At 33.6% G+C, this 13,237-nt stretch overlaps 1 protein-coding gene and 1 long non-coding RNA gene across 28 annotated transcripts in view; one reads left to right on the top strand and one right to left on the bottom strand.

Moving 5' to 3' along the window:
* The window catches only part of SCAF8 (SR-related CTD associated factor 8), a 221,958-nt gene that overhangs the window by 131,785 nt on the left and 76,936 nt on the right, over positions 1-13,237 (bottom strand). For 24 of the 26 annotated variants that reach the window (XR_005353701.1, XR_005353705.1, XR_005353698.1 and 21 more), the window contains exons 20-21: positions 11,734-11,952; positions 9,539-11,009 (exon numbers count right to left, since the gene is read on the bottom strand). Coding sequence is in view for 3 of the 26 variants with exons in the window: in XM_038526406.1 (XP_038382334.1) it covers positions 9,553-11,009; positions 11,734-11,952 (1,676 nt within the window). In the remaining 23 variants the exon portion in view is untranslated. Of the gene's footprint in view, positions 1-8,882; positions 11,010-11,733; positions 11,953-13,237 lie in introns of those variants that run through there. The other 2 variants (XM_038526407.1, XM_038526408.1) reach the window with 1 other exon arrangement.
* On the top strand, positions 1,638-10,593 carry LOC111095840. Of its 2 annotated transcripts, none has more exons than XR_005353716.1 (3): positions 1,638-1,950; positions 9,905-10,317; positions 10,410-10,593. It is a non-coding gene; the product is annotated as an uncharacterized LOC111095840 (long non-coding RNA). The 2 variants fall into 2 exon arrangements; XR_005353717.1 differs by having other exon boundaries at positions 1,640-1,950; positions 9,905-10,046; positions 10,410-10,587.

Raw genomic sequence — 13,237 nt, 5'->3', positions numbered from 1 at the left:
TGAAATAGATAAATCTCCTGGATCTCAAATTTTATTTGACAGACTTATTTTAGATAAAGTGTTTTTCAAATTCTCAGTGTCATATAGGGAAATCTAATAACAAATCTGAAAATCATTTTCCTAAATGTAGTTTCCCATACAATGGATTGAGTCAGACACAATTTAAGTAAGTATTTAGTTTATTTTTGGTGATTAACAACATCTTTTAGCTTGAATATATTCATGGGAAAAGTATAGATCTTTTTTATTTCAAATGAGTCAGCCTTTCTCAAGTCCCATGAAAAAAAATATCTACTTTTAAAACTTGAATTCCCACTTTATTGAAAAAAAAAATAACCACTGAATTATTACTAACCTGGAAGCTTTCTAATTGTTCTTCCTGAAATTCGATCACAGACAGCTCTCCATGAAAGGTAAGCCACTTGGGCCAGCAGGATGCTTGACACTAGCCTAATGCATCAGATAAATATAGGTCGAAAAGTTGAAGCTTTGGGTGTAAAAAAAGTCTTGCAAGACCTATAAAGCTCCAAGAACCACACAAATCTCCATTCTCTGTCCTATCCTCTCCCATTCTGAATATTCAAATCTGTACTAATAGACTCTTAATTATTTGCAACTAACACAAAACTGATTTGCATGTCCCAAAGTCTCTATTGGTCATTATTGACAATTACAATAGTGAGCACCTATGTTGTAGGACATGCCAGGCAGTGCTTTAAGTGCTTTGGTGTTTTTCATATAAAACAAAAAGAAATGTCCAAATTTCTCTACATTTACAAGGAGCCTTTATTAAGATACCTATTTAGTAAAGACCTATATTCATATAACTTGGATTTTAGTCATACAAAGTTGTGTTTTTTTACTTGATCGAATACAAATTGTACTGGCTAATCCTATGAAAAAATAAGAGAAATGTATTAAGGTTGTAACACTAAGTTAAAACAGTGAACAAATTAGTCTTTACTTTGGCAAATAAAAAACTAATTCTACAAACTCACTGAAATGGCAAAGTGATAGTCATATCACTTAAGGGAAAATTTTAATGAGTTGACAAAACAGAAAATGCTATACTGTTTAAAAAATATAAGTAGTCCAAATGAAATGGAAAGACACGGCAATTTTCAGAGTACCTAAATTTTAAAGTTAAAAAAAAAAAAAAACCCTCCACTGTTAAAAGTCTACTTCTTTAATGCAAGAATTTGCAGTAAATAGATTCTTTGCTATATCATACTAATAGTATTGGATTTTATTTGCAAATTCTTTTAGTTCAATTATTACTAAAGAAATTACAGGCATTATATTATATTATAGGCATTACAAATTCATCTAAAAAGCTAGGCAGTGCTACTGTGTTTGATGGCTTGCAATACTTGTATTATAGATTTGAATAGGATTGTTATTAACAACCAAAGTAATTTAAAAATAGAATTCTATAAAGATATGTCTTATCATTCTGAAATGTACCTTTCTTCCCACTGTATTCTAAAATTTTCAAGGTCTGTTTACTTATCTTAAATAGTTATAGAATTCAGTAAGAGGTTGTTATGAATCGTGTCCTCCAAAAATATATATTGAAGTGCTATCTCCCAGCAACTCAGAATGTGACCTTATCTGGAAACACGGTCACTGCAGATGTAATAGTTAAGATGACATCACACTACAATAGAGTGGGGATTCTTAATCCAGTATAACTGATGTCCTTATAAGAGGAAAATTGAAAACAGACATACACAGGCAGATGATATGAAAACACGTGATGGAAAACCACCCATTTGACAATAGAGGCTGAGATTGAAGTGATGCATCTACAAGTCAAGAACAGGAAGGATTACGGAGAACTGCCAGAAATTTGGAAGAGGAATGGAGGATTCTCCTCTAGAGCCTTCAGAGAAACAGCGTGGCCCGGCCAACACCTTGATGCAGGCTTCTAGCCTCTGGAACTGTGAGAGAGTGAGTTTCTGCTGTTCTAAACCGCCCAATTTTTGGTAATGTTGTTACAGCAGGAAACTAACTGCACAGATCATAAATTAAATCTACCTTTCCAAAACAGCATCTTTTAAAGTAAAGCATACTTCAGAGTCAGCAAAACTGGAGGTCAGACACCTGTGCAAATAAAATGTAACCACGGCCTTGAATTTGCTTCATTTGTAAAGAGAGATAACAGATCCTACCAGTGTATTTCTGAATATACATTATGTCCAATATCGACAACAAAGACAACAAAGTTAAGTCTCTCTACCCCAACTCCCTTCTTTCCCTGTAATGAGAATGCATTTTAACCTGTGGTCATTTGGCTAACAATTCAGAAAATAATATGATAAAAAGAGGGCTAGAATTAAAATATCATTAAGTACATTTAAAAAAAAATACCATCTTAAATTAAGTCCTGATGGTTTAACTACTTAAATCCTTATCCTGGGTATGAGCACCATATCTAAGATGTGATACTTTTCAGAAGTTCCTGATATATTAGGTAAATGCTACCCTCTCCTATTTAAAAGGTTCAAAGTAATTTCAATTACCACAGAAAGATCAATTCTTAAATAGTTTATCCTTTCTACTTTCAAAACTTTCAAAAGTTAATTTTATTCAACACAAGTCTTCTGTTTTACTAATATTCTTATTAATATGCAAACTGACCCGAGTTCAGTAATAAACACAAGAGTCTTGTTATTGAAAAGTCATTGTTCAAATGCAGGAACTTTTTATTTCATGTAATAATCATAACATAAGCAAAATAATAATTACCTTTGACAAGATTAGTAGAAATAGAAGTATAACTCACAAATATTAATAAGCATATTCCCCTGACATGTGAATTAGCCAGTAATATGGCCACAATGTTTAGGAGTCATCTTTCCAAAGACTCTGGAAAAGGTGATCAGAGGCCAGCACCATGACATGCTGTGGAATCTAAGTTTAGTGATATGAACAGAAGACTTGAAGAGAAAAATCTAGAATCAGATTGTATATCTGAGTAAAGTAAAATCACTGCAATTTATCCACTGCCACCAAAGACAACAGAGCTAGACTCTAAAACTACTTGAATTTAAGTGGTGAATAAAGACTAACACTGAATGCTTACTATGTGTAAAGACAATTTTACATATTTTACTTCATTCAAAGCATGGAATATTCCTAATATAGGAGTTTTACACACAAGAACACGGAGTACTAAGTTTGGGCTATACATACAGTGTATAAATGCTGAATTTTAGATAGGAGCTGCCAAAGCCACAATCTAAAATATAAATTTGCAAGCAATCACTGGCTCTGCTTTACATGTTTTAAAACATTTTTAAAAATAAGTTTTGATATTTTATTTGTGGGAAAGTTGTAATCAAAAAGAAATCTTATTCAGTATCAATGCAACATAAACTTGCCTCCAAAATTTAAAATTGTTAAGAGACTTAACAATATTATATCATGGTTTAACCTTAAGAAAAACGTAAATCCTGAAAATAGAATCTAAGAAAAATGAAGCTGAAGTGATTGTTTGGCTATAGGAAAAGAAGATAGCCCCACACATACTTGTAACAATGAAAACACAAATTCAGTTTGGTGCTTAGACCGACTGATTGTTCAAGTTTGTTTTTCTGCACAAATTTATTTGCCTTTTAAATAGAAGAGGAATTAATAGTTGGTGAGCCTCTGCCAAGTATGTCTGGCACTACAGTAGATGGTACACACTAATTTTTGAAAGTGATAGACCTGGGCTTCAATCTTTGCTCAAATATTTACAAGTTGTATAACCTTGGGAAATAGTTTAAATCTGTGACAGGTTTCACGTTAGTAAAATAAATATTAAAATAATAATACTAAAAGACTGTCATGAGACTTATACAGGTAATAAAATTATTCTAGTTCTTGTCACATAGTACATGTCATTAAGTATTAGCTAATATTATGATCAATAATAATTTAAAAAAGTATAACCCTGCAGATCAGTTATTAAGAAATAGTGCTTGGAAATACAGTAACTTGTCTTAAGACATGTATCTAGCAAACGTTAAAGATAGTGTTGAAAACCTAATGGCAATGAAATCTGTGGTCTTTTTAAAGTTCCAATGTTGTTTTAGTGACTCCCTCTGTTCCTCCTGCTTCCTCAACTTTTACAGAAGAGAAAATTTATTTCATAGACTCAAGGTGTTTAAATTCTAGAAATGACCTTAGAAATCACTAAGCCTAAGGGCAGCAACCTGCTTTCAACACAGTTCCATTCAATTGACAGTCCTTGTCTGAAAGGGTCCAAAAGGAGGCTGGAATGCTAATGATGAGAAGAATTTGAGAATTCTGAGAAAGGCAGAAAAATAAGACAAAATCTAATAGCTGCCCATGGAGGTTGGAAAGGGACAAACAACACAAGTCAACCAAGTGCTACGTATCTGCCACTAACATACAAGTGGAATGGGCTCATTAAACTCATCTATTTCTCATTGTGACTTTGGGCTCAAAGTCACAAATTCCAAGTTTACGGTCTACCATCTAGTGAGCACTGTGCATTAAGTGCTCCCTCCGCTTCCATCACTATACATCGTCCTACTATCCCAACCACCTAACACCTCCACAATATAAAGTTAGCACAATTCTACCCCTTGATCTACTATGTACAGTTTACAAATTACTTGGAATATTCATTTTGCATCATGACCAGAACAAGGCCAAGTAATTCTAAGTGTACATAAAGAATGAAAAGACCACCCCGAAATAAGGGAGAAAGGGGAGAATTAAGTAGAGGGCAAGAAAAATGTATGAGCAAACCTCATGCAAAATAAACCTCTGATTTGCATTAGTTTTTAATGTGCAACCCACATGTAAGTAGTCCTACTAGTAACATTACTAGTCCTTAATAAATTTAATGTTTGCAATTTTATCCCAAAGGGGCCTATAATCAATCAAATCATTTAATTCCATGCTATCGAGTAAATTTTTCTTTGAAGTATCCTATAACAAAGTTTCACTTGAGTCAAAAATACTTCCTAAAACCATCTCATATGCCTCTTTCCATCCTTTTCTTGAATTCATTTTTAGATTAATGCTTAATGCGCTTTAATGAGTTTAAAACATCTGTGATAATGACTTCCCTATTTTCTATTCATATTCCAAAACCAACTGCCACAAATTAAGTATATACTTTACTGAAATATTTAACTTTTTTTTTTTTAATTTTTATTTATTTATGATAGTCACACAGAGAGAGAGAGAGGGGCAGAGACACAGGCAGAGGGAGAAGCAGGCTCCATGCACCGGAAGCCCGACGTGGGATTCGATCCCGGGTCTCCAGGATTGCGCCCCGGGCCAAAGGCAGGCGCTAAACCGCTGCGCCACCCAGGGATCCCACTTTACTGAAATATTAAAAATAATTTTTAGATCACCAAAGTATTTAAAAAAATTTTTTAAAGAATCTGAAGTACATGGTATATTAGGTATATACATGTTTTAATATATCTGAAGTTGTGGTATGTGGGGGGCTAAAAAGTATACATACACCCACGGAGGGGTGTGTGTGTACAGGTGTATATAAAGTATTTACCTCCACAGGGGATTCTATATTAGTAAGCCTATGGTGACCTCCCCCAAAACCTCCTGGTATTTTCAAATAGCTCCAACAGGTGATTCTGTTACACATTTCTTGGGAGAGAACCACAGAGACAGTATATTTCAAATTGCTTTCAATATGGATGCCTCTAAAGTATACCATCAATCTGGGCCATTAATTTTGAATTCTAGTTTCAGACAGTTTTGTTAAACCAAGGTATCTTGTTTTTAAATCTCCCATTAAAAAGCAGTCATCTTTTTCTCTTCAGAAGTGGAAAAGAAAACTTTTAGTGCCTAAAACTTAAGCTATAGTTTATTTTTTTTTAAGTTACAGTTTAAAAGATGTTTTATATAAAACCACAGCATCCTCAATTAAGGAAACATTTATAATTCTCTGCCACACTGTAGTATTTATGACTATTTACAAATATTTAGTTTTTAATGTTGCCTATCTTAAAAACGAATATAAAGATATTTGCTTCTCTTCTACATTATGTAAAATATTTAAAGAGAAAAATGTTAATGTTTTCTTTCTCTGAAACAGTTAAAAGCCCTTAAGACATTTTTTAATATAGCACCCAATAAAGTAATGATAATAAAGGCACATAAGGTATAACAAAATTATTTTTAATTGAATATTAAAATTTTTCTTTAAAGTTGTGCCCATCTAAAATATATACAATGACAAAAAACATCAAAATGTTCTTTAAATCACTTAATGAATAAGGGATTATATAGATATATAAAATTCATAATGAATACCACATTTCTTTGATTCTAAAACACTTTACATTTTGACATTTCTGAATTAGGATGGGTCTTATTATTACTGGCATGTCATCTTGGAAACATTTTTTATTCCTGTATGGTGCTTCTGACAATCAACAGCACCTTAGGTCTAATGAACTACAGTGTTTATTAAAAAAAAACAAAAAAAAAAAACAAAAAAAAAACAAAAAAAAAACTTCTTCAAATTAAAAGAGGTAACTTTTTCTTTTTAAATGTTACAAAACTGATCTACCCAAAACAACCTTAAATGTATAGCTCCATAAACTATAATCTTTTATAAGTGAAATGGCCAATAAACTTAATGAAGCAACTAAATTATGAGGGCAAAAGAAATTCTAGTAAGAATATAAGAGCTTAAATAATGAATAATTTTGTCAATTAAATACTAAAGTCATTTTCAGAGTTCTAAGCATATAATTTTATACTATTCCATCTCCCAATGCTAAGCATTTGTACACCCTACACACTGCAATAAATTTAGCATTTCACCTACAAGATGCTGCAGATAAAGACTGCTTTGCTGTAAAATAAATTTCTAATTTCAATGTAAATTAAAGTGCATTTTATGTATTTACGCTATGAACAGAAGCCAATGTTTAATGAAATGTTTAAAGACCAAAAAAACACAAAAATTTAAAAAATAGTATCTACTCAAACTGCAGTCTATGAATACACCTCAGAAAGTCTTATCATTCTCTAACATGTCACAAATCAAAACACTATCGATTTGGTGGCTAATGTAGATACTGCCTGCAGCACTTTGAACAATTTTATTAAAGTGGTTAGGGTCATTCCTTGCGTATTTCTAATGGCTAGCATTCTAGTGACAATACTGGGATCAAAAGCACAAAAATGTGATGGGTCCTGTGTCAAAGTTTCTCTCCATTATTTAAGAAAATGGTGTATGTAAATATCAAGTTTGGAAAATCATTATAAGGATGAATAATAACACCCTTTCACTTAAATACTATACTACAAAGTAAGAACAAAGTGAGAACAAGTACACATAATTCAACTATTTTAAGAGTGTCACACACTCCCAAAATGGGTTTCTAGATACAGTACTGACAACTGATTAGATTGACTTTCACCACAAAATCTTCAAACCAGTGCAATACCTGAAAGTATTTTGTTTTCAAGTTTGCACATGAAGGCCCAAAAGTGATAAAAAAACTTGGGATCAAAGGTCACTGAAGAGTCTTACATTTTTATTGCTACTCAATTCAAGTGAATGTCACTTAATTTTAATAATGGTAAATGCAACTAAAGTAGTTTGAAATCCCAGTCAATACAATGTCCGTAAGGACAAGGCTAATCATTCCTGAACATTAATACTTTGTACCAATGTCACAGTTTTTCCTGTTATCCCAAGGAAAAGACTGAAACCAATTCAAATCACTGGACTGAATTACTATAGAAATAAACACCCAATTTCCACTCTTACCCACTTGTTCACATAACAAAACAATGTACTGTTTCTGTTCAGAACCTATAAAAAGAAATGACTTGATTTTTGGCCAGGAACCAACTGTAAAATAGCTCTTACAAGCTTATCAAGAGGTAAGCAAAAACAATCCAATTTTAAATGGCTGGTGTGTTTCTATTGTTACTTTGGGCACGTTTGACAACTGTAGCTTACGAATTTTAGAGAAATAGAGCAATGATGAATAGTTGGGAATGCACAGGGAACAAAAATGACTATTCATAGGAGCAAATATAAGCCTTCATTAGGAATAAAAAAACACAATGGTTTTATATGTATATATATGTAAAACCCAAAGGAATAACAAACAGCAAATAACTGAAAATTAAAAGCAAAAATAAATAAATAAATAGAAAACCAATCCCCAATTTTTCTGCTACTCAGTTTACCTTGGAGGCTAATCTGAACAGTGTTACCCACAGCCTACAAAACACATGGTGGATGCTTTGTTTCTGATATATATAGTGTTTTTAAATCCACCAACATCTCTATACATTCTGTGCAATTAAGAAATTCACTTCAGGCAAGTGACCAGTAAGTACTTTAGTACTAGCATTATCTATGCAGAATAGCAAATATAATGTGAAACAAAACAATGCAAGCATTCACATGAATTTTGGCTCCATGCTAACTCTGGCTTCATGCCTAACTACATTAAAATAGAATTGCCAAACCGCCAATGCATTTCTTTACAATATTTCTTATTTTACCTTCGTAAAAGCTAAGAAGAGTTTTGACTATGAGCATTATCAACTAGCCAAATTTCTCTAACTTTCTGATTTTAAAGAATATTTTATTTTCTAAACTATTACTATTTTTCTCTGTATGTACATGAAGACATACAGAGAAACAAAAATCTACATATGATTTACACAATAAATATATACAGATATTACATACATACTAATGAGACTGCATGATTTTTATATCAAAGTACATGTTTTTCTACCATACAGTTCTTCATTGTTGTTATTAAGAATAATAAAAAAACTTCTGCAACTAAGCACATGCTGCTAATGATCCAGGGTTTTAAGAATTTGTAGATTAAAAAAATACAATTCCTAGAACACTGTTATCAAACAAGTAAGTTTTATTGGCATCTAAAAACAAAATTCACCCAACATTGAAACGTACTTTAATATTTATGTTGTTTTCTTTTTTTTTTTTTTTTCTTTTTTACTCACTGCAGTATGAGGAACAAATCACAAACACTTACTTTGGAGAAACAGAGACCATAGTGTAGATTTTACAAAATCACTTTTTAAAATCTCTGTATTGTGCTCCTCAAATATCTAGAGCCAGTCTTTGCATAAAATATCACAGCTTTGTCTATTACCTTAAAATTCTGCAGCAGCCTAAAGATATGGATAAGATATACCACCACTTGCTATTTTGAAATATATCTATTACCATATCCAACCTAATGGTAGTATCTAAAAAATTCTTTCTTCCATAGGAAGTCTCTGACAAGCTGTTATTCATTTCCTTGAAGTTAAAAGAATCTGGGGGCAACATTTATATTTTATCAGAAAAATAAAAAAATGTTTACCTACCATGTTCATATTAAGAACAATGTCTATACAAGTCAGTTGTACAATTATTTTAAGAGAAAGGTGAACATGAACATCAGATTAACTTAATTCTGGCAGACAAAAGTGAACAACTATGGTCCAGTCAGCCATTAATCTATTACAGAGAGATGACAACTTTACAAAAGGTATCTTTTACCTACTGAGTGATGATTATGTCCCCTCAGTTTCTGTGCTTTCTACCACTGGTTCACTTTCTATATCAGCAACTGTGTCACTCTTCTCCTTGTTTATTTCACTTGAAGATGTCAGTTTTTCATAAAGTTCAGGATCATTCTGCACTGGTAAAGGTGGTGGTTGGGCATGTCTTTCAGTATTTTCACCATTAACCTGAGGCACGTTATCACCTTTTCGTTGAGAAGTGGCCCCTTCAAAAAAATCAAAAACCCGAGCATGAGGAGGGGGGACCCAGGTGTTTTGAATTCTATCTCGTCCAAGACGGTTTCCATTAATTTCTCTGCAGAAATCAAAATCTCTGTCATCCCTATCCCTTTGCCTCTCCCAGGGTCTTCTGCGGTCATCAAAATCTCTGTGAACTTCTTGTCCAAATCCTCTGTTCCAAGGACCACTTCTAGGATCAAATCGATAGTTTCCAGATCGAAATCTACCTCTTTCTTCATGTAAGCCTTTTGGACCACCATAGACAGGTAGAACCCGATGTTCTCTCTCATCAAAATCTCTATGCCCCCAGGGCTTCTCTGGATTAAAGCCAAAATGGTCTCTTCGACCAAGATGATCTATGCCTGGCCTCACAAGATTCTCTCTAATATCGACAGGAGGTCTTCCAAAATGATCCCTACCATCTAATGGAGGCCTTCCAGGACCTTCTCTTGGATCTATAGGCCGTCCAACCACATCCCTAACATCCACCGGGGGAGGTCTACTAATGCTTTCCCTGGCTTCAATGGGAGGAAACCGGTAATCTCTATCTCCTTCCTGTTGAATGTTATCATTTCCAAGTGGTATCCTTTTCTCTGGATTAGGAACATTGTCTACATTTTGTCTTCCAGGGACTAGAAAAGGTCTTTCTGGCTGACTAAAAATATCTCCTGGAGGAAAAGGACCACGAGGTGGTGGTGGATGAAGAGCTGAATCAAGTACTGATGGGGGAGGGATTCCCCGTTGGGGTGGAATTCCAGGCTGCATTAAAGGGAATCTTGGTCCAGGTGTCTGTGGTATTAGTCCTGGACGAATGTCTAACATTGGCATTGCGGGCATCCTTTGACTAGAGAGATTTAAAGGGGGTAAGTTTTGAGGCCCAGCTGGTGGTTGTGTTCCCAAAAGTCCAGCAGCATTTGGAACATTCGGTGGCTGTACTCCTATAAGTCCGGAATTATTAGGGATATTTGGGGGTAGCACTCCCAAAAGTCCAGAACTACTTGACACAGTTGGTGGCTGTAGTCCCAAAATTCCAGAGTTATTCAGAATATTTGGTGGCTGGGGTCCAATAATCCCAGAACTATTGGAAACATTAGATGGCCGGACTCCAATAATTTCAGAATTACTCGATACATTTGGTCTTTGGACTCCCAGAATTCCAGAATTGCTTGTCACATTTGGCGGCTGTCCTCCTAAAATTGCAGAGCTACTTGGAATATCATTTGGAATCACTAAAACAGAAAGAAGAAAAATAACACAGACAAAAAAATCACTCTTCTATAAAAGTAAACTATTTGTAATTACTAATGCTATAATTAGTTGGCCTAGTATTAATTTACTACGTGTATCCCAGAAGAATCAAGATACACTAGATACTAAACAAAAATTAAAATTAATACCATGCATGGTGAAATTTAAATATTAAAAGATAAATGGGATGTTACATAAAATCTTTACATAGGACATTTAAAGAAAACTGTCAGGCATTATAGTCATCCTCCACCTTTAACAAAAATATTTCTAAAGCACAAATGAGTCTTAGTATACTAACAATGGTGCTATAAAAAAGGACCTGCTACTTCCAAATATCATATTTATCTTTTAGATCTAGCTGGAGAATACTGGGTAGAAGTTATTCAAATCTAATACTTGCTCATTCTTATCTTTCTGTAAGTATACATATTTTATGAAACTATATTTTGACATTAACACTTTATGTAGTCCCAATGGGCCAAAAAAGGAGTAGGAGAGGTCTTAAAAGAAAGGTGCCAAAATCTATTCTATCTTGAACAGAATGCCAACTTTTTTCTACGAGAAATTCTAGGAGACAGTGATCTCTTTTTAAATACTGCAACATTTTAATATTGGTGCTCTGAACTGGTTACAAATGCATGACATCTCAGAATTAAGTAGTGCTTATGAATTAACTATGTATTTCTGGGGAATTTGTTTTACCTGATCTTGTGTTTTCACCAGATGAAATCTGGTGCTCTATAAGATGAGGTACTTTTTCTTCAGGCTCTGCTTGTTTAGTTGGAGGATTAAAAACATTTCCAGCTGGCAGAGTGGGAGTAGCAAGATTGCTGGCAACAGAACCACCCGGTAAAACAAGACTACCAAATCCAACATCTTTCACAGTTTCTGGAGTCATGGATAATGGTGGCTGCACTAAAGCTGTTTAAAGAATGAGAAATATATTTCAGATTTAATTAGGCAAGCAATTCATGTGCTAAGTTAATATTAACCGTGACCAACACTGGCCTTGCTCAAGTTTTAAATGGCTTTCTGTTCTCTTTTCCAATTGTTTGGTAAGATACCCTGACATAAATGATTCTCTTCTGGTTCCTCTATTTATTATGAAAACTAACTACTTACAGTTTGACTGTTTCATTTATTGGCATCTATTACCTATCATAACTGATGCTCAAAATGACAAGTCATCAAGAAGAGGCTAAATTACATTAGAAAGCTTTTTTTTTGGGATCCCTGGGTGGCGCAGTGGTTTGGCGCCTGCCTTTGGCCCAGGGCGCGATCCTGGAGACCCGGGATCGAATCCCACGTCGGGCTCCCTGCATGGAGCCTGCTTCTCCCTCTGCCTGTGTCTCTGCCTCTCTCTCTCTCTCACTATCATAAATAAATATTAAAAAAAAAAAAAAAAAAAAAAAAGAAAGCTTTTTTTTTTTATTCAGGGACACAATAATTTTTGGAAATGTTTTCATAGAAAATGTTTAATAAAATAATGACCAGTACTGAAGATGAAAATTCCAATAATACACAAAAAAATCCTAATTTCCAAGAATGTCATGAATTTGTAAATATATAGAAATGATTCACGTAGACTGACAAATACATACAATGATACAAATCGGTTCAATCACCTTGAAATTATAATGTACTAGTCCTTTCACTACTTCTTGTCAAATGAGGTTAGAAACCGATTATATAAGAAGAGGTAAAGTGGACTGCAAATAAAAAGTATAAACACTCCCATTTTGAAGAATTTTAAAGAAAGAATAAACATTCCATTTTAAAGCATCCTAAGTGTATATGTCATTTATATGTTAAAAAAAAAAGAACGAGAGGAATATAAAATCACAATTCAACCATCAGAATTTTTAGTCCAATTTATGTCACAATACAGTTACATCATTTACTTGGGAATTTTAAGAACTGTTTTATCCTCCCATTTAACTGCAGCTTACCTGGACATACAGTTAGCATACAACGGAGCTATAGAATAGGAAAAAAAACGACCTGCAATCACGCATGGGAATTATGAGAATTAAACAAGATAGTGTAAGCAACTGGCAGAGTACTGACACATGGCTGTTATTTCTCGTTCTCCATTCAAATGATCCCAAATTTTCTAAAATGAATAAACTATAAAGAAATAATTAGGAGGTAAGCTCTAGGATGAATCTCTCTGAATGCTGAATTCAAAAATGGCTTCTAATTTTCT

This window comes from Canis lupus, chromosome 1 (assembly GCF_011100685.1).
Source record: "Canis lupus familiaris isolate Mischka breed German Shepherd chromosome 1, alternate assembly UU_Cfam_GSD_1.0, whole genome shotgun sequence".
Taxonomy (NCBI): Eukaryota; Metazoa; Chordata; class Mammalia; order Carnivora; family Canidae; genus Canis; species Canis lupus.
Note: the sequence above shows the minus strand (reverse complement) of the source record. Positions and strands in the feature narration are given on the sequence as shown.